Source organism: Equus asinus, chromosome X (assembly GCF_041296235.1).
Source record: "Equus asinus isolate D_3611 breed Donkey chromosome X, EquAss-T2T_v2, whole genome shotgun sequence".
Lineage (NCBI taxonomy): Eukaryota > Metazoa > Chordata > Mammalia > Perissodactyla > Equidae > Equus > Equus asinus.
In genome coordinates this window covers 18,998,380-19,019,838 of record NC_091820.1, presented here as the reverse complement: position 1 = coordinate 19,019,838, position 21,459 = coordinate 18,998,380, and the positions used below count along the sequence as shown (strand labels likewise).

The window sequence follows — 21,459 nt, the reverse complement described above, 5'->3', positions numbered from 1 at the left end:
GACTTAGTGGAGGCTTCACAGAGGAGACATTTAAATTTAGTTCTGAAAGACAAGTCACAGTTCCTCAGGTGGTTGAGCTGGGAGACATTAGCAATGGTACTCCGTTGGAGGAAGGGCCAGTAGCTCAGTTCTCCTGTGTCAAGGGGAGATCCAGTGAACTGGAGTTATTCAAACTTGTAGTTTGAGTAGAAAAGATCACAACAAACCTTGGTGGACAACAAAATGTAAGGAATAGGCAGGGGTAAGAGGGAAGGCCAGAGATGTTTGAGAAGTAAATTTTGCTAAGTAGAAGTAGGAGCATAAAAGAGTGATGTTTAGAAAATCAAGAGAGGGAAACTGCATGGAGGACAGGCTATGTTAAGATGCTTTCAGCTGGGAAAACCCAATTGCTTGAATAGTAAGGAAAGTTATCTCACAAAGTCCAGAGGAATGTTGGACTCCAGTGGGGCAACAATGGAGCTGGTCTCTTTTCTTGGCTTTCCATAGTAAGATTGTTTCCCTTATGGTTGCAAGATGACTGTCAGTAACATGCAGTTTCCCATTCACTAGAGCAAGAGAGAGGACAAAACTCCCAGGCTTGGATTATGTTCTTCCTTCAGTCTGATTGGACCAACTTAGGTCAGATGTCTGCCCCTGATCCAGTAGCCTGTGCCAGGGGAATACCGTGCTCTGATTGGCTTAGACTAAACAGGATCAGCTGGGGATGGGGTCACTTTATCTTAATCACATGGGAGAGAAGTGAATTCATGAACATAATGGGGGAATGGAGACTGGATGTGCAACCAACAATGTCCGTTACAGAAAGATGAATTACATGAGTTTGGAGATGTGTTTGTTTATTTGGGCAATTTAGACAGCTTTCATGGTCTTTATACATGTGGGTTTACTGATGGAAGTGAGAGCTAAATTAATATGGGTTGGTGACTGCGAGATGAGTAAATGAACACAACGGTGGGATTGATAAGCTTAACTGTCAAGGGAAGAGAGAGAATATGGTAACTAGAGGGACATGTTGGGTCAAGATTCTAGAGTTGTTTTGTGGTTGTTCCAGTATTCAAGATTTGGCAATGTTTGTGACCGGGGGGGAGCTTTTATAAGAGAGAATATCTCAGCTTTAAAAAGTAGGAGAGAGATTTCCTTCCTCTTGTGAGATGGAAGCAAAAGAAGGGTGGGAGTGTTTGTAGACCAGTGGTTCTCAACTGGATGGTACCACCCGCTTGTGGTGCGTTTTGGAAAGTGGGTTGTTCTTCACATTTTTAATTTAGTTTTGTTGAACATTTATATACTGAAGTATAGTTCTTATTGTAAATCTTTCCTTTTTGTTTTCCACTGTGTTAGCGTCAAATCAGTGTACTTGTCTCTCTTTTGGACTTATGTGTGTAGGTGGGTGATGAATTTTATTTCAAGATAGCAAAGAGTTACTTAGAAAAATATTTGTCCTAAAATGGCAGTGTTAGGTCTAGTAACTGAGAATCAGTGCTTCTCCAACTTAAATGTGCGTGTGATTCTTGTTAAAATGCAGATTCTGATTCAGTAAGTCTGAGATGGAGCCTCAGATTCTCCATTTTTTTAACATTCTCCTGGGTGATAGAGATGCTGCTAGTCCTCCATCATACTTCGAATAGCAAGAACTGGGGCAAATTGGTAGATGAATGGTTTCTTGTGTTTTCGAGATGAGTGATTTTATGACATGGTGAGGTTGGAAGAAGCGCTGACCAAGGAACCAAAAAGATAAGTGAGAGGCTTTGAGGGCTCTGCTGAGAGCAGCGACGGGAGGTCTATCATGGTCGCAGCCTGGGAGTGGGGAAGAGCAGATGGTAGGATTGATCTGGGTTTGAGATTTGTCAGCTTGGGTCAGCTAGGACTGGAGGGCAAAGTTGTTGATAGTATAGTTGGTGGTGGAAAAAGTACAGTGTGTGTGACCAGTTATGTGCATATACAGTTAAAATATTTATCCTGTAACCATTGTTTAAATTTAGCTGGCTATCTTCACGTCACTAGGGGGCACTGGTGGATTAAAAAACACATTCGAAAAGCTGCCCAGTATTTGCATTCTATTGTAGGAAGCAGCTTTTCCCAGTGCTGCCACAGGAAGCTTGAATATTGAATATATACACCCAGTCCCCAGATTCCTGTTACTAGATTTCATCCATTACACAAATGTTTAGCACAGTTCAGCTATGGACCTGGGCACTGTGCTGTACCCTGGTAGGTACAAATGAAAAGCCCCAGTTCTTACCTAGGAGAGAGTTCCTAAATTTGGCCGCACATCAGAATTATTCAAGAAACTATTTCCAGGGCCCTGCCCATGGTTCTGATTTAGTTTTTAAGTGAGGTACAGGAACCTGTAGTTTTGAAAAAGCCCCCCAGGTGACTATGAAACTTCTGTTTCAGGAGCTCACAATGCAGTTAGCGGCACAGACATACAGTCCGTTCCGATGCAGTGGGATAAGCACTTTGATGTAAAAGGATTGGGGAAATATAGAGCAGTGGGTCGCAACCTTAACTGCACATTAGAATCACCTGGGGAGCTTTTGTAAGTCTCAATGCCCAGGCTGCACCCAGACCAGTGCCGTCAGAATCTCTAGGGTTGGAATCCAGGCATCTAGCCTGTCCGGTAGATAGCCGACCTTGAGAGGAATTCCTGGAGGAATGGGCACCAGCAGGGGTCATCAGGAGACTTTGTAGAGGAGAACATGCTTGCGCTGCCCTGTGAAGGTGGGCAGACAAGGTTGAAAGGACCTTCCCAGGAGAGGAGAAAAGTAAGTGTAAGGACACAGAAGTAAGAGAGTTTAGCACAATGTTAAATACAACGTTAAGACCTTGGGCTTCACCGTATTACTGTGGGCAAGATATGCACTAAAGTCCTCTGTAGCTGTGTCGTTATCTGTAAAAGGAGGATAAGACTAGCACCAACCTCAAATTGTTGTGTGCGTTAAGTTACTCAGGCTCAAAGCTTAGCACAGTGTTTGGTACAAGGTAAATGTTTGATAAATGTGAGCTGTTAGCAACTTTTAGTTGGCGTCCTGTAGGAGGCTGCTGTGGTAGTGTTATAGTGGTGCACAGTCTGGGGGCTTTCCAAAAGTATTTCTACATTCCAAACTTGAGAACTGATTGCATTTGGCAGAGGACGGAGAAGGAGCCTTGAAGCATGCTGCCCAGGCTTTTGGCTTTGAAAATTGAGTAGCTCTTAGAACTATTTGTTGAGATGGAAAAGTGAAGGAAGGCCAAGTTTAGTTTGGGGGGAAGTGATAATTTGATTTTGAACAAGTTGGGCTTGTTGAAAGATCTGTGGACATTAAGAGGTGGTAATCAGTTGACATGAAAGCCAAGAACATGGAGTTTTCATGAGAGAGTTGTGGGCTGGATTTGGGGAAATCATCAGACGCCTCGAGGGAGAGAAGGTGGCCTAGTGAAAGCTGGTCTGCGTCAGTTCCTTCCTGAAGAGTGGAGATATGACCTGTACTCACCGCTCAGAGGAGCCTGAGGTGACCACATCCTTGGCTATAAGGCATTATTACTACCTCACGTAGTTTTGTGAGTGTTTGGTCTTGATGTAATGCCTTCATTGCCTTTCTTGCTTTCTGAAATTCATTTTCTTACCATGAATAGTATGTTACTAGGACAAACTGAGGGGAGAATTAAAATGCTAAATGGGAAAAGAAAATCATCTGTAAATTGGAAAAGAAATACTGTAACTTTATTTTACTTGAATATTATTTTAAATGCCACATATTTTGAAAGATAAGAAAAGTTTTTTTCCCCTTACAATTTAAGCATTTGCAAGAGAATTCTGCTTGAGGAATTATAGTGAATACATTTTTGCTCGCGTAAATACATATTTAGGTGCAGAATTAATTGGATTTTTTTCCTTTCTTACCCTTCAAAGAGGTTGGGTGGTAGATCACAAAGAAGAAGAAAAAACTGCCCTGCACTGCTGGACGCAGTCAGAAAGCACAAGCTTGGGTTCTCGTTGTAGTGTTTCTGGTGTCTGGCTGAGTGATCTTAATGAGGTTTCCTAATCTCTTGCAGTCCCTTCCTCACCGTACTGTGGCGACACCTAATATGCCCCTCCATATCGCACGGAATTGTTAGGAGGTTCAAATGTGATAAATGTCAAAAGCGCCCTATCAGAGTCAGGTATTTTCAGTCCCTTCTGTCCACCAATCTGTCCACTGAAGTGATCTCGAGTTGCAGGTTAGCACTGTGGACTTAGGACTGTAAAAAGTAGATCAAACTTGGAGAAATTCACTTCTCATTTGGAACTGAATTCTGCTCAGGACCGTGTAACGCTCTTCCATCTACTTCTAACTGCAAATGACCTCTCCTGTGCAGCTAACACTGCAAGAAGAGAGGGAAGAAGTAGATGAATTACATCTTAAAAGAACGAGGAGCAGAGCCAGCCCTGATGGCCTAATGGTTAAAGTTCGGTGCTCTCGCTGCTTTGGCAGCCCAGGTTCAGTCCCCGGTCTCAGAACCACACCACTCCTCTGCCAGTTGCCATGCTGTGGTGGCAGCTCACATAGAAGAACTAGAAGGACTTAAAACTAGAATATACAACTATGCACTGGGGCTTTGGGGAGAAAAAAAAAGAGGAAGATGGGCAACAGATGTTAGCTCAGGGCAAATCTTTCCCAGCAAAAAAAAACAATCAGAATGGGGAACAGAGACAAAATGGAAGAGAAAAGTAGATAATGCATTAGACATTTATGATAAATGAGTTTATTATCCCGTGGGGCCTGTGCATATTTGTAGAATTTTATGATATAAAGGTTTAATTTATAATCAATATGTGTATGTGCCCCACACCCATGTTCTTTCCAGGCTAGACAGGAATTTCTTAGAGACTAAGTAATGAACTTTGATATTCGTTTGTATGGTACATTTAAAATTACTGGAAGTAATTAGATGCATGAGAAATTGCTATAGCAAAGATACCTATCTGTTTCAAAAACTTGAGAGTTGGCTTATTTATAATATGACAAGAAAGTTCCAAAAGATTTTTAAAATAAAGGAATTAAAAGTTTGTATCAGTTGATTTTCCCCAATAATGCTTAAGTGGAATTTTGCAGTTAGTTCATACAACATGAAACTTCATGTAGATATTTTCAGGGAAAAAAGTCTCAGTCTAAAGATATATTTTCGAATTTGCCAGTTATTTAGTTTTTACTTTTGCTCAGTTTTCCCTCATTTTTGCATGGCCTCATGCCAGTTTTATTAGAAAACTTCTACAGTGCCACTTCCTTAATGTAATGGGTTTTTAAACTTGTGTTTATTTTATACTAAAAGTTGTAGAAGCAAGAATTGAGAATGAGGATTGTAAAGTTTTCAATATGCTGAGAACCTACAACTTTGAAGATTAAGCTGCATTTTCCTAATAGCTTTATACATGGTAGATAGTACAGTCATATTTTGAATGAATATTGTTCTAAAGGCACTTTAAATACAGTCACCCTTTATCGTCCTACTTCTTTCTGACTCTTTGAAGTAATGCAGCGTGTTTTATTCAAAGCCCACACTGGCTTCAACTTAAGGACGTCTTTGTGTGGTTGGTTTCTTTTTTCAGATATGTCTAGTCATTCCTGTGAACGTTCTTTTCAAATAGGATGTATGAAAATAATACAGACTCATTTTTCTTTTTTCCCTCCTCCCACAAACGTCAGTCCTTGTGAAATAGCCTGGTTTTTTTTGTACGTGCTGAAATGAATCTCCCCTCCCATTAGAGGTGCTGATTCACGTGCCCTCTTATGACATGGGTTACACTGATGAATGACTGACTAAGCACAAAGTGATACGAGGACTCCAATAAGTTTCCGAAGTCATCTGTTGATGACTTATTTCACTTGGCAAATATTGACTCTGAACCTGTTTGTGGAGTCACATCGTTGGGGATCACTGTTAAAAGTGGCTGTGTATCGGCCAAATAGTGACTTTTCTTGTTTTTGTTTCTTAGTTTCACAGAGATTTTTGGTATGAATCCAGATTATCATCAGCTGAATTGAGCTTTGCACATGATTTTTTTTTCGAAAGAGTTTTGTGGTTTTCTTTTCCTTAAAGAAGAAAAAGGATGTGAATAGCTGAGGTGAGGCTGAAGGCAGCTGTCAGCAGTGAGCTCATCTTTCTCTCTGCACACACGGGTCTATTAGGAAACGGAACTGGCTCTAGATAGAGGTTACTTTGACAGAATAGTTCTTTCTCTTAGAAAGTGTAGATTTTTTTTGGTGGCTTGAAAATAGCGAAGCATCTGAAAATCTAGGCTTGAGGTAAATGCTCCCCTGTGATTTTTTTTCCTACTTACATTCCCTTAACTCAGAAAAGAGTGAATGGCTCTTAGGATGCTGTTCCAAGAGAGAAAAATATGTATAGATTTTGCAGTTTCAGGCAAGCAGTGGTAAATTTCTGTTTGAATGAGGAAGTTAAAAAGAAATTTGAAATATGGTAAATTATATGTCATTTGTGTTCCAAGTCTGTGAAACCGGTACAGCCCAACCAGATGACTCAAAAACCTGCCTGGAGGGACAATTATCTCACTTGTTGGCTCTGAGGTTTCCTTCCTGTTTATCAGGCAACTTTATTAATTTTTTGTATGAATTTAACAAAATCCAGTAACTGTTTTTCAAGAGTAGGAAATGAGACAGTTGCAGATGAAACATATTTTCTGTGCTTTGCTCACCTAATTTTGTGCTGAATTGTGCCCTCCAAAGATAAAATAGAACTTGGTTTTCTGTGAGAAAAATATAATGTTATCTTCAAAACAGCCTCATTTTTAGATCACAGTCAGTTTATAGTGGATGAGAAAGAGCTAGGAGAGATCAATTACTTCAGTAATTGAATTACAGAATTACAGAACTGAAAGTTTCTCATAAAATAGTTCTGTTTGTCGTAGTTGGAAGACAGTTTTTCTTGTTGGTTAAAATCTGAACTCTTAAAATATTGACTTCATAATCTCTTCACTATGAAACAGATTGAAATGATTGTGGTTTCTATTGTTGTTGTTAAAGTGTAAGTGCTCCTAAATTTATACATCCAAATGAGTTCCTGGAAAACAGTCGTTTTGAGAGGGTAGATTTAATTATCCTCTCAAATTTCTTCCAAACCCGCTGTCACTGATCAATATATTTATTCGAAAAATATTGTCACTGATCAAAACGTTTTTTTCCCCTCTTCATTTGGGGTTATCTTCATACTTTGTGGCAAATTGTTTAGAATATACTCAGGAGCCAGCCATTTTCGTTCTTTGTATATTACAGAACAAATCCGTATTCATGGTAAAATCTGTAGGAAATACAGATAATACTAAAGAATCACCCTTAATCCCACCACCTGTGAATAACCACTGTTAACATCTTTTCGGACTCGTTTCTGGGCATACTTGTATATACCCTCAGTTTGACATTTTCAAAAAACTCACAAATCTCTCCCCCCCCCTTTTTTAAAGAAATACTGTTTTCTAATCTGCTTTTCTCACTTTTATTTCAAATGTATTGAGACCGATTTTCTTTCTTTTTTTAAAATTTAATTTAATTAATTACTTAATTATTTTGAGGACTATTAGCCCTGAGCTAACATCTGTACCCATCTTCCTCTACTTTATATGTGGGACACCTACCACAGCGTGGCGTGTCAAGCGGTGCCATGTCTTCACCCGGGATCTGAACCAGCAAACCCCGGGCCGCTGAAGCGGAACATGCGCACTTAACTGCTGCACCACCAGGCTGGCCCAAGAGACTGATTTTCTTATAGGTTTACAATTTGATCTGAAGGCATTTACAAATGGAAGCCATATGATTATATATTGAAAGTAAATTTCCTTTATTAATTTATTATATAGGGGCTGGCCCCGTGGCCGAGTGGTTAAGTTCACATGTTCCACTGCGGCGGCCCAGGGTTTCACTGGTTCGGATCCTGGGCGCGGATATGGCACTGCTTGTCAGGCCACATTGAGGCAGCGTCCCACATGCCACAACCAGGAGGACCTGCAACTAAGATATACAACTATGTGCGGGGGGGGGCGGGGCGCGGATTTGGGGAGATAAAGCAGAAAAAAAAAAGATTGGCAACAGTTGTTAGCTCAGGTGCCAATCTTTTTTTTTTTTTATTCTCATGATCCTGCTATAAAAGCCATCACCCCATGGCTGGTTTGGTTGTTTGTTTGTTTGTTTGTTTATTAAGATTATGCTAGTTTACAACCTTGTGAAATTTCAGTTGTATGTTATTGTTAGTCATGTTGTAGGTGTACCACTTCACCCTTTGTGCCCTCCCCCCACCCCCCCTTCCCCCTGGTAACCACCAATCAGTTCTCTTTGTCTATATGTTAACTTCCACCTGTGAGTGGAGTCATACAGAGTTCGTCTTTCTCTATCTGGCTTATTTCACTTAACATAATACCCTCAAGGTCCATCCATGTTGTTGTGAATGGGACGATTTTATCCTTTTTTATGGCTGAATAGTATTCTATTGTATGTATGTATATACCATATCTTCTTTATCCAATCATCAGTTGATGGGCACTTAGGTTACTTCCACGTCTTGGCTATTGTAAATAATGCTGCGATGAACATAGGGGTGCATGGGACTTTTGGAATTGCTGATTTCAAGTTCTTTGGATAGATACCCAGTAGTGGGATGGCTGGGTCATAAGGTATTTCTATTTTTAATTTTTTGAGAAATCTCCATACTGTTTTCCACAGTGGCCGCACCAGTTTGCATTCCCACCAACAGTGTGTGAGGGTTCCTTTTTCTCCACAACCTCTCCAACATTTGTCACTTTTTGTTTTGGATAGTTTTACCATTCTGACAGGTGTAAGGTGATATCTTAGTGTAGTTTTGATTTGCATTTCCCTGATGATTAGTGATGATGGGCATCTTTTCATGTGTCTATTGGCCATCTGTATATCTTCTTTGGAGAAATGTTTGTTCATGTCCCCTGCCCATTTTTTGATCGGGTTGTTTGATTTTTTGTTGTTGAGCTGTGTGAGTTCTTTATATATTATGGAGATTAACCCTTTGTCAGATAAATAACTTGTAAATATCTTTTCCCAATTAGTGGGTTGTTTTTTTGTTTCAATCCTGTTTTCCCTTGCCTTGAAGAAGCTCTTTAGTCTGATGAAGTCCCATTTTTTTATTATATAAATAGTTGCAATAAATTCTGACTGAGTGTATGATCTATCAACATTACTACTTTGAAGAGAAAATACTTTTTTTGTGGAGGCATTGATTTTTTTTTTACCATCTTAACCATTTTTTTGTAGTTCCATATTTTTTTATTGTGGTAGAAAAACTCAAAATTTACCATCCAAACCATTTTTAAATGTACAGTTCAGTAGAGTTAAATATATTCACATTGATGTGGAAAAGGTCTCTAGAACTTTTTCATCTTGCAAAACTGAAACTCTATACTCATTAAATAACAACTCCCCTTTTCCCCTCCCCGTAGCCTCTGGTAACCACCATTCTACTTTCTGTTTCTATGAATTTGACTACTTTAGATACCTCATATAAATGAAATCATACAGTATTTGTCTTTTGTGATTGGCTTATTTCACTTAGCATAATGTCCTGAGGTTCTAATATTACATTGTATGTATATACCACATTTTGTTTATCCATTCATCTGTCCATGGACACTTAGGTTGCTTCCAGCTTTTAGCTATTGTGAATAATGCTGCTGTGAACATGGGTGTGCAGATATATCCTCAAGACCCTGCTTTCAATTCTTTTGGATATATACCCAGAAGTGGAATTGCTGGATCATATGGTAGTTCTAGTTTAATTTTGTGAGGAACCTCCATACTGTTTTCCTTAGTGGTTATACCATTTTACAATCCCACCAACAGTGCATGAGGGTTCCAGTTTCTTTATATCCTTGCCAACACTTGTTATTTTCTGGGGTTTTTTTTTCTGTGAGGAAGACTGGCCCTGAGCTAACGTCTGTGCCAATCTTCCTCTATTTTGTATGTGGGGTGCTGCCACAGCTTGGCTTGATGAGTGGTGTGTAGGTCTGTGCCTGGGCTCTGAACCCACGAACCCTGGGCAACTGAAATGGAGTGTGCGAACTTGACCACTATGCCACCAGGCAAGCCCCTTATTTTCTGTTTTTTTTGATAGTGGCCATCCTAAGGGATGTGAAATGAGAAAATACCTATTTAAAAAAATTGTATAGATAATACTGAAATACCTTTTCCTTGTAAAAAGTCAAAACAGTACAGTTAAAGTAATTATCAGGTTCCCATTGTCTGCTTCCCTCTACCCCTTTCTCAGAGAAATCCTGTGTTACCAGTTTGGTATGTGGCCCTCCAGATGAGAAAGGATTGCTGTATAAAATAGAGGTACTGTACTCAATACTCATTACGGGGGAGGGCATATTCTTTTTTTTTTTTTTTTTTAAAGATTGGCACCTGAGCTAACAACTGTGGCCAATCTTTTTTTTTTTTTCTTCTTTATCTCCCCAAATTCCCCCTGGTACATAGTTGTATATCTTAGTTGCAGGTCCTTCTAGTTGTGGCATATGGGATGCCGCCTCAACGTGGCCTGACGAGTGGTGCCATGTCCGCGCCCAGGATCTGAACCCTGGGCTGCCTCAGCGGAGCGTGCGAACTTAACCACTCGGCCACAGGGCCAGCTCTGGGTATGTTCTTTTGATGTTTCAAGAATATGGACTCATTTAGTTTCTCTTTATTTTTAATTCAATTTATGACACTTTATGAGGGACAGCAATGTAGCCTGATGTGGGCAAAATTGTTGATTTTTTTCATCATTTTGTTTTACCCTAAATTCTTTCACTTAGTATATTTTTTGTTTTATGTTAGTTTCTTAGAACAAGAATAACCTCAAAAGCATTGTCAGTTTTCATAGACCTTTTTAAAAAAATCCATTTCAGATTTTTACCTTTTATACAACTGAAAAAAATCAGATTAAAAGCATTTTGTTGTTAAAATTTGTTTTAAAAATGTTTTCAGATGGAAATTATTCCAGAAAAGATTGGTTGAAGACCAAAGAACCAGTGTAACATTTGGGGGAAAAAATACATCATTGTGCTTCATTTCCTGTATAGGGGAATATCTAATTTTAAATGACATTTACTTTTAAAATGTCTCCAAATGCATTTATTTTCCATAGTGATAGATATAAAATGATATTATGCAATAACTTTGGAAACAGCTGTACATTTTAATGTATAGATTATATGACAGCTAAGTTATGTAATAGCTAAAATGCAATAATTAAAGCATTAGATTTATTTATACAGGTTTTTTTTGAGGAAGATTAGCCCTGAGCTAACATCTGTGCCCATCTTCTGCTATTTTATATGTGGGACACCTGCCACAGCATGGCTTGATAAGCGGTCTGAGCCCAGGATCCAAACTGGTGAACCCCAGGCCACTGGAGCTGAGTGTGCAAAATTAACCACTTCACTGCCAGGCCGGCCCCCTATTTATGCAGTTTTTGATACTAAGTTATTTTGAGTAGATTATCATCGAAACCCCATCTGACACTAAAAGGGAACTTCTTGATTGAGAAAGTTTTTGATATTATTAAAGTAGCTGCCATGGTTTATAGCTGCCTGTATTTGCTCTGTATTGAGATCCTATCTACTCATGGGTGTAGCTGAAGAGATTGTACTGTGTCAGAGATCATCCTCATGTTCCAAACCTTTGGTTTCTTTTGTTACTGCTCTTTACAGAGGCTGTCCCTAGTGACACTGAGTCTTAACACCAATCTGTTAGGTGACTGCTAGAAAAAAAAGCATAAACTTTCTGGTTAATTCTGCCTTCTCTCTGCAGTTTCCCAGAATTTTCCAGTTACCACATTCTTCCTTTTTCTGTGGTACTCCTGTCCCTTGTCTGTTGGCATACTTATCACAGGTAGTGTAATTGTTCATCCACCTTATTAGATTATGGAGGCAGCGACCACATCTTATTGTCTTTGAAGTCTATTTTCATTGTTTCATTAAAGAGTTGCTTTGATGTTGTCCTTTGACTGGGTGGCTTATAGGGCCATTAATTGAGGTAGGGAAACTCAGGAAAACAGATTTTTGGAGAAAGATAATTCATTAACAGGTAGCAATTGAAAAACCTGATGGAGATGTCCATGGAGAATTAGATCTATAAGCCCTGAGGCTTAAGAAGGCCAGGGTGGGGAATACTGATTGGGGAATCAATAATATAGGATGGGAGTTAAAGACTTAGACTTAAATGAAATTGCTCTGGAGTGAGAAGAGGAGAGGGTTAAGGACTTCTCTGACTCGTCAACCTTGAAGAGAGGGGTAGAACAAAAGAGGCCCAGAAGGAGAGTGAAAGAGCACCCTCCAAAGCTCGTAGAATGGAGCTGGCCTGGAATCTTGGAAACCAAAGGAAGAGACAGTGGAGTGGTCACCAGTTTCAGGGTGCAACCAAGATACCAGGTGTCCATTGAAGTTTAGTAACTGGGAGGCCATTGGTGGCCTTGGGAAGAACGGTTTTAGGAACCTTAAGTAGTGAAGGGAGGAGAGACTAAAGTAGAGAAAGCAGAGTCTATCTTTGTAACTTTGTGTTGAAATATACATACTGAAAAGTGCATGGATCGTAAGTGAATTTTTGTAAACTGAGCATACTAGGGTATTTAGTGCTCTAGAAGCCCTCATGGCCTTTCTAGTCACTCCCCAGCTTGCTAAGGGTGTCCACTATTCTGCCTGCTAACCATAGTCTATTTTAAAATAATTTTGTCAGTAGAGGGAGATAGAAAGGACAGGGTGGTAGTTAGAAATGGAATTAGGGGTCGAGGGTATTGGTTGTATTTTGTTTAAGATTTATTTGAATGTAAATAAATCCTGTAACTTCTCTCGTGGGTGGCCAGTCACTGTTTCTTTTTATGTTTAGGACAATTTTCATTTCATTCTTTCAAATGTTTTTAAAAGTAAGTACTGTGAAATGAGTTGACAACAGTGACTCCATTTTGTACCCTGGACTCCATCTTGTTAAAACTATGAAACTATGCTGACCTTGCTGACTTGCCAAAAGGGAGTTATTTGCTGAGAAAGGACTTTCTGAAGGACTGTGCAAGAGTATACTTTTTCTGGTAACAACAAGATGTCCTTGAGTAAGGTAATGAACTCTAACATAAATTGACCCTTCCTAACAAACAACTGAGGTGAATGTTCTGGGTTCTCCTTGTTGCTAAGAAAAACTCCTAATTTTTGCTCATCAGGGGTCACTTTTCTGACTGCTGCCAGAACCTGTGTTCCCAAAATTGCAATTCTAAGACCCCAAATAAACGCTCCCCTTTTGTTTTGCAGTTGCCTCCTTTCTCTAAGTAGACAGTACGTTTGAGTGTTTATACAAACTTAAGTTGAATAACTGTTCCCCAAGCATCTGCTTGTGGAATAGTGGTTTTCTAAAGTCGGCTGATTGTGGGAATAGATTCTTGGGCCCCTGTTAACGTTTACTAAGTTAAACGTTGGTGAAGGCGTTGGAATCTATACTGCTAAAAAACTCCCCAGGTAACTCTGAAACCTCCTGTGTACACAGGCCTGAAAAGCAAGGCTTACATTTTATCCAAAAGAAAACTGGTGTATATTTTAAATGGAAGGTCTAATAAGATAATAGGTTTGTAATTGTGGGAGATAAAGGGTCACGCTCTTAAAAATGGGAGAGACTGTGTACTGGATTCTCCCTAGAGTTGAAAAAGAAAGCAAGTTGCCAGGGTTTTGAGTCCCACCATTCACCAGTGTCCTTGACTAATTGTAAGGGTGGCTTATTTAGCTTGAGGTTATTTGTCTTTAGAGCAGTTTTACTAGGACACAGTCAGAAAGTGGTCCTGGAGCTACAGAGTTCTGGACAGTGTACTTTTATTTGCAGAACAGGGACAGTTTAGCCTCCTGGGTACCCATTTATAGTCTGAGTGTTTGTGACCTCACCAGATTCATATCTTGGTTAACTGGATGCAAGAATCTGTCCTTACTGCTGCAGCTGAGGGCTAAACTCAATCTTATGCCTGAGTCTTTTAAAAAAAATTAATTTTTCAAGTTGTGACCTGAGTCTTTTTTGAGTAAACTCATAAGCTTCCTGGGAACTCTGTAAGGGCAGGGACCATGTCTGCTTAAGCGCTGTGTCCTGTTTAGCACTGTGCCTGACACGGAGTAGGTATGCAATAAATACTTGTTTTTGAAATAAAATTCTATTTGACCTTTTCTAATTGTTATATCGTGTGTAATCCTGCTTACCTAGCCAGATTTGTTTTGCTCTCATCAGTCCTTGGTGAGCTTCAGTGGAGAGCATTAGAAGTGAAAGTCTTGAAGACAGTGGTGGCCTACCCCTTTACAACACTTCTTGTTAGGGCTCCATCCAACCAAACGCCACTCCTGATGCTCAGTTTCCATTGATGATTAAGCCCCCTGTGGACTGTGTAAAACAAAAGTTGAAAGACAGAGAGAGTCCAAAGGTCCAAGGTGGAGAATATACCTTGATAGGGAGAGTATAAGCTATCTTGCTGGGGAATAAAATCAGACAGAAAGAAAGAAGGATTAGCCACATGAGCCAGAGAACTCAATGACACTCTCCCTGAGGTTTGCAAAGCTAAGAGTCACCAACTCACCTTTGAGCCAGATTTTAGTTTTCCCTATGACTATGGGTCTCTTAAAACTATTTTCAAAACCCTCTTAGAGCTATTTTCTTTTTTCTAATACTTTTTAAAAATAATTTCTAGAAACATGCTACTTCATAGTACAATCTTTTATTTTTTCCTGCTTTTTCTCCCCAAATTCCCCCAGTACATAGTTGTATATATTTTTTCTAGTTGTGAGTCTTTCTAGTTGTGGCGTGTGGGATGCCACCTCAGCATGGCCTGATGAGTGGTGCCATGTCCACGCCCAGGATCCGAACCAGTGAAACCCTGGGCCACCGAAGCGGAATGCACTCACTTAACCTCTCGGCCACGGGGCCGGCCTCAGAGCTATTTTGAAAACCTCAGACAAGCCAACACATTGGGGTCCTTACTTTGAGACCTTCAGCTAGCTGAATTCCAGGAAAGGCATCTAGTAACTGGAGGGTCCTCTCCAGAGGATAGGCTGCATCTAAAGCAACAGAGCCTTTGGATCTAGTTAGTCAGTAGCCGTAGCTTAGCACTCATTGAGGATGCAGCTCTTAAAGCAGTGAGCTTGACTTTGATCTAGCAAGCCAAACTCATGTCTAACCTGTTCTTGGAAGGTACATATGTACCTACTTTCTGAGCCAAGCCATCTGCCCTGGGTGGGAAGTGAGCCTGGCAAACAAGGATTCTCAAGGACTATCACTTGGGACAGCGAATGTTCAGGTCATGGGTATGTGCAGTCTAGAGGTTGTAGCCCCTCATCAGAAAAGGTCCAGGGGAGATCTCACTTCCCAGGAGGTATTTTTAGTCTGGTTGTACCATAATGGGTCAGTATCCCTTTTGGAGAGAGAATGCCTTTGTGTTTGTGTGTCACAGGCGACCCAACAGGAGTGCCCATGGGAGAAAAGCTGATAAAGCCAGAGCTTTAGAGATTATGTCAGACCCTGGAAGTTGGTTAATTCTTTCTTCGAGGCATCTAACTTGCATTTTAGTGTTCATTTTCTTCCTTGCAGAGACAAAAGATTCAGGAAGGTTCTTCTTCGCCCCTTCTTTTACCCTCACACTTACCTGGGGTGATCTCTGCCCATTTTAACAGCCTTTCCCTTCTTAAATTCTGATATTGAGTGGGTTGGCCTGAATACTCAGTATGAACCCTAACAAATTACGATAGCCACTCAGCAGAGGCCCAGCATCCAGAATCCCCATTTGTGGTAACATCTGGTCTGGCCAAAGTGGAATGGGGTAGTCCCTCACCAAGAGGAGCCCTCCCTTTTTAATTGAGGTATAATTGACATATGACATTGTATTAGTTTCAGGTGTACAACATAATGATTTGATATTTGTATATATTGTAAAATGACCACAATAAGTCTAGTTAATATCCATCACCATACCTAGTTACAAAATTTTTTTCTTGTGGTGAGAGCTTTTAAGATTTATTCTCTTAGCAACTTTCAAATATGCGATACAGTATTATTAATTATAGTCACCATGCTGCACACTACATCCCTATGACTTATTTCTTTTATAACTGGAAATTTGTACCTTTTAACCCTCTTCACCCATTTCACCCACCCCCAGCCTCTGGCAACAGCCAGCCTGTTCTCTGTATCTATGAGCTTGGGTTTTTTTTTTTTTTTTTAAGATTCCACATATAAGTGAGATCATACGGTATTTGTCTTTCTCTGTCTGACTTATTTTACTTAGCATAATGCCAAGAGGAGCCCCCTTTGATGCCAGAAAGGAAGGTGACCCACCCAAGGTGTTGGGCAGTGCATCAGCATCAGGCTTGTCTGCCTGTGAATCCTTTTTACTAGCCTGCTCCTGAAGGTTTCCATTGCACAGGTCAATACCACCTAGTTCCTGACCATGGTCAGGTGTGTGACTGACTCCTTCCTAGGAATGACCTTTGGTCTGTAGTTCCCACCCATATTTTGGCATGAACTTGGCACAGTTTAGGTGTGCATGAATTTCTTTTTGAGATATAGTTTACATACAGTGAGATGTACAAGTTTTAGGTTGCACAGATCTTAAAACAATTTGAGTTTTGACAAATGTACATACCTTCTGTAGCCCACACACCTCAATCAAGGTACAGATCATTTCTATCACCCAAGAAAGTTCCCTTGTGCCCCTTCTCAGTAAGTCCACCCCCCCCCCCACACATACACATTTCACCCCTAGGCCTCAACTGTTCTGATTTCTATCACTGTGTATTAGGTTTGAGGTCATGGATTTTTTTTTAAAGGTGTGTTTTTAGTGAGGAAGATTGATCCTGAGCTAACATCTGTTGCCAATCTTCCTCTTATTTTTCTCCCCAAAGCCCCAGTACATAGCTGTATATCCTAGTTGTAAGTCATTCTAGTTATTCTGTGTGGGATGCCTCCACAGCATGGCTTGATGAGTGGTGTGTAGGTCCATGCCCAGGATCCGAACCGGCGAACCCTGGGCTGCTGAAGCAGAGCACTCAAACTTAACCACTCGGCCTCAGAGCCGGCCCTGAGGCCATGGATTTTAAAACATACAGATTTTATTAAAGTTTTGATGTGAGAGATGTCAGAAAATAATATTTATTCGAGTAAATCAGTGCTTCTCAATGGGGGGGAAATGCCCCCTGGGAGACTTTTGGCAGTGTCTAGAGACATTTTTAACTCATAACTGGGAGGGGGTGCTACTGGCTTCTAGTGGGTAGAGGCCAGGGATGCTGCTAAGCCTCCTGCAGTGCACAGGACGCCTCCCATCAAAGACTGACCCAGCCCAAATGTCAATAATGTGGAGGTTGAGAAACCCTAAAGTAAATCACATGCTCTCTACAGAGAGAATTGTGGCCATGGCGGGTGTTAATCTCTGGCTCTTCCAAGTCTCCTGGGTGGAGGTTTGTTTTTTTTTGTTTAGTTTGTTGAGAGCCTGCAGGAAGCTGAAAGGGGAACTGCAGGAGCAGGCTTTCTTGGGTGCTGCCACCCTTGTGGTCACAGTTCTTGCTGTGGAATGGGAGTGAGGGTGGGCTTTGGGGGAAACTAACAGAAGAGGAAGAAGAAAACAACTTGGGCAATAAAGGGGCAGACTGAGCCTAATATGAAAACTGGAAAAACAGCTAAGAGGGAAAAATAAAGTAGAAATTGATAATCAAGAATCCAATAAAATGGTAATTTAAAAAGTAAACGAGTTGAGATGGAAAATAAAAGATGAAAGTGAGTGAGAATGATCAAGAACATAAAAGTAGAAATCTGAATTAAAGTGATAGAAGGCCATAAGATGAAAAATGAAATATGTGAAACGCAGATAGGATTAAGGATTGAAAGCAGGAATCAAGAATTTAAAAGGTCAACATAAGGCAATACATCAAACAAGGATGAAAATAGGGGACAATATGAAGCCCACAGAGCCTTGAGGCTCCAGTGCTGGATGGAGGCATGAGGAAGAGGTGGGGCATCAGCTGTTGCCAATGAGGAAGGGCGTCCGGTGGGCCAGCTGGGTCAGTGAAAAGTTCCCAGTTCAAGCTGTGTTGTCTGTAGGTCATGGACGGACAGAAAGCACTGAGTTCACACCTCCAGATACCAGCAGCCCAATAGGCCCTTTCCTGGGGTGCAGGGAGGGGACTTCCTCCTGGGAACTGCCGGAATTCTTGGGTGACACAAGCCTCAGATTGCCTGGCCTCCTTCAAAGAGCTATGGGGGAGAACTATGGATTTATTAATTTAAACAGTGAATTTTAAAAAAGTCCTTTTATGTAGGTTGTAGTAGTTTTCTGGGAGGGGCTGTTGATCTCTAGGTTGTATCAGAGTGCTGCTGATGCTGCCTAATAATTATGGTGGGCACAAACCACATTAACTGATGTCAGCGGTAGCTGGCTTTTACCTTGGAAGCAAAAGAAATTTTAGTAATGTTGCCTTGAAATTAAGCCCTTCCAGGATGAACACTTAGTACTTCAGGGTGTATTAATTATTTTTAAACTAAAGTAATAACCACGCTTTTTAAAAATAGCTTCTAGCTCTTTGTTTGCTCCTGAAATATGAGAATTTCCTTTTTGTGTGTGACTCCAGGCATCCATTCCAACAGACATTTTTGTTAAGTTTTATCTAGCATTATATGTTTTGTGAATAGTACAGAATAGCCTAGTGTTTCACATTACAGGCATTGCAAATCTCAGTAATATGATTTCCGTGATGCTAAATCATCCTAAGTAGTTAGAGCAAGTCAACCACTCATTTATTTTTCCCCTCTCTTCCGTCCATTCATGCAGGTAGTAAACACTTATTGAGCATTTCTTATATGCTAGGCATAGTCACAGGCACTAGGAAGGAATACAGAGTAAGACACAGCCCCATCCTGAGAGGGCTTCTAGTCTGTTAGGGAGAACTTGTTAGACATAAATGGATAAATAAGAAAAAAAAGAAAAGCAATGAATCTCCCTGCTCTTAGGCAGTTGTACAGAAAGACAAAGCAAGTATAGGGCATTCTAGGCAGAAGAATCAGCATTTATGAACCCCTGAAGCTGGGAAACAGCATGGGAGAAATATGTGGAGTTCCAGCTTTGTGGGAGAAGGCAGAGTGACAGAGAGATGGGGTTAGAGAAGGTGATTGGGATCGGATCTTAATGGACCTTGTTTGGCCCATGTAAAAATCCTAGGTAATGAATACCAAAAGATCTCAAACAAGGATAGAAGATAATCAGGTTTGCAGTTTAGAAAGATCATTCTTTTGTAGTATGGTTGAGTCATCAGAGGGCCAAGTGGGCAGTTAGAATGCTGTTAAAATGGGGCTGGCCCCGTGGCTGAGTGGTTAAGTTGGCATGCTCCACTTTGGTGGCCTGGAGTTTGTCGATTCAGATCCTGGGCATGGACCTATACACTGCTCATGAAGCCATGCTGTGGTGGCATCCCACATAGAAGAACTAGAATGACCTACAACTAGTGGGTCCAGCTATATACTGGGGCTTTGGGGAGAGGAAAAACAAAGAATGCTGCTAAAACAATCCAGGGAAGATATGAGGGCCCAAGAGAAGATTATACAGGAGGGGATAAGGAGGAGAAAGTGAACTGAGATCATTTCATAGACTGAATTAGAAGGACTTAGTGAGCAATAGCATGGGGGGTAGTGGTGAAGATGACCTCAGAGTTTCTGATCGGGTTGTCTGTTGGGTGGTGGCACTGTTCCTGAGAGAGGAAGCATGGGAAGAGGGGCAGGTCTGGGGGAGAGATGCTAGATGGTGAAGTGCTGTGTAAATGTAGGGGATTATTATTGCAAAAAAGCTTTCTGACTTGATTCCACAGCACACATTCACCCATCAGGCCTAGTGTGGACTTGGAGGCACAGACAAAATCCTCATGAGTTTGTTTTGGACATTCTTGGTCTGGGGAGCTTGTGTCCCATCTAAGTGGAAATGTCCAGAAGTAACAAGATAAGTGAGTCGGGAGCTCAGGAGAGAACTCTGGGCTGGAGCTACATATCTGAGAGTCACTGGCTTTGTGTTGAAGCCATGGGCATGAGTGACCCAGTCAAGGAGAACAAGGCTCAGAAAGAGACTGAGTTTGGGATCTGAGATCAGGGGAGACCAGCTCTGGATGGGAATGGAAAGGGAGAGCTTCTGAGGGTTTGATTATTAGAATAACAGAAATAATTTTTACTCTGTTCGGTGAATCACTAGGTGAGATCATTAAAAACTCCTTCCCTTGTTGGGTGGGTGGGTGGGTGGGTGGGTGTGTGTGTGTGTGTGAGAAAGAGAGAGAGAAAAAGACTGAGACTATTTGATAATTTTAAATTCATTCCATAGCATTTTCTCTCATTTCTAAAAGCACGTGTATATGTGTGTCTGTGTCTGTTATCTTTTATTTTACGTGAAAGGCTAAGTAGGAAAACTTAGGAACTACTGTCTTTTGGAAATTAAGATAAAGATGACCTGAAATTGTAAGTCTGTGAGAACATGTTTTTTAGGTTCTGACTTCCATGAAACTTCAGGAGTACATTTATTTCTCATAAAGCACAATCAGCTTTTCAGGGCAAGAGTGGCTGAGGTTATAAACGTGCTCACGTTATGCACATTCAGTTTGTAGCTTTGGGTTTAAGATTGCTTCTGTGTTTCAGGTAATTCAGCGGTCCCTGGGGCCGGCCAGCCTGGGTCTGCTCACCTTCAAAGTCTACGCCTCACCGAAAAAGGACTCACCTCACAAAACTTCGGTGAAGGTTAATGAGGTAACATGCTGTTCATGTTGTGATATATTTTGAACTTCTGATTTAGTTACTAGAGGAAGTATACAGATCGTATATTGGAAAGATATGGCAGTTTAGAAGATATTTAAAGGGAAATATATTTCCTTATGGTTTGTTTTTCTTTGTGGGAAGCTACTAGACAATGGCTTTTTCAACGTATAAACTTTAATTAATGGTCCTTAGCTAAGGGCATAATTAAGGAATGTTGTCTAGATTTTCAGTGAGGAATCTGCTATGGCCCAGTAGATTGTAAGCACAACTTGCTTCTGAGTGATCTGCCTGATTCTAGGCTGCTTAGCAAGCCAAGAAAATATTCATATTTTTCCTTGTTTCAGAAGTTAAAGACCTGAGCTCATTCGGCTTCTTGGCTAGATTAGAGTCTCATAAGTAGATGCTTAATAAATAAAACAAGAAATCTCTCCATTGTTAACAGTCTTTTTTGTCTGTACTCCCCACTGATTATTTTGGATATTTGGTTTCTTTTGACTTTGAGTAAAGTGTGACATAAAGATCTACCTTCAGTAATGAGTGGGGTTACTTGAATGGTGTTTGCATAAAGCTAATTAGCTTATCTCTTGCCCTTTACTCTCTTCTTCTCAGGCCTGGGAACAGTGGCATTTTTGAGCATGAAGAAGGAGCCAGTAGTGGCTGTGAAAACTTTCTTCTCTGGGTGGGGAACAAACTT

At 40.6% G+C, this 21,459-nt stretch overlaps 1 protein-coding gene across 3 annotated transcripts in view; it reads left to right on the top strand.

The window, feature by feature from the left end:
• APOO (apolipoprotein O) overlaps positions 1-21,459 on the top strand; it is a 68,060-nt gene that overhangs the window by 2,639 nt on the left and 43,962 nt on the right. For all 3 annotated transcript variants that reach the window (XM_014867889.3, XM_070503064.1, XM_070503063.1), the window contains exon 2: positions 20,649-20,756. In XM_014867889.3, the coding sequence (XP_014723375.1) occupies positions 20,649-20,756 (108 nt within the window). The remainder of the gene's footprint in view (positions 1-20,648; positions 20,757-21,459) is intronic.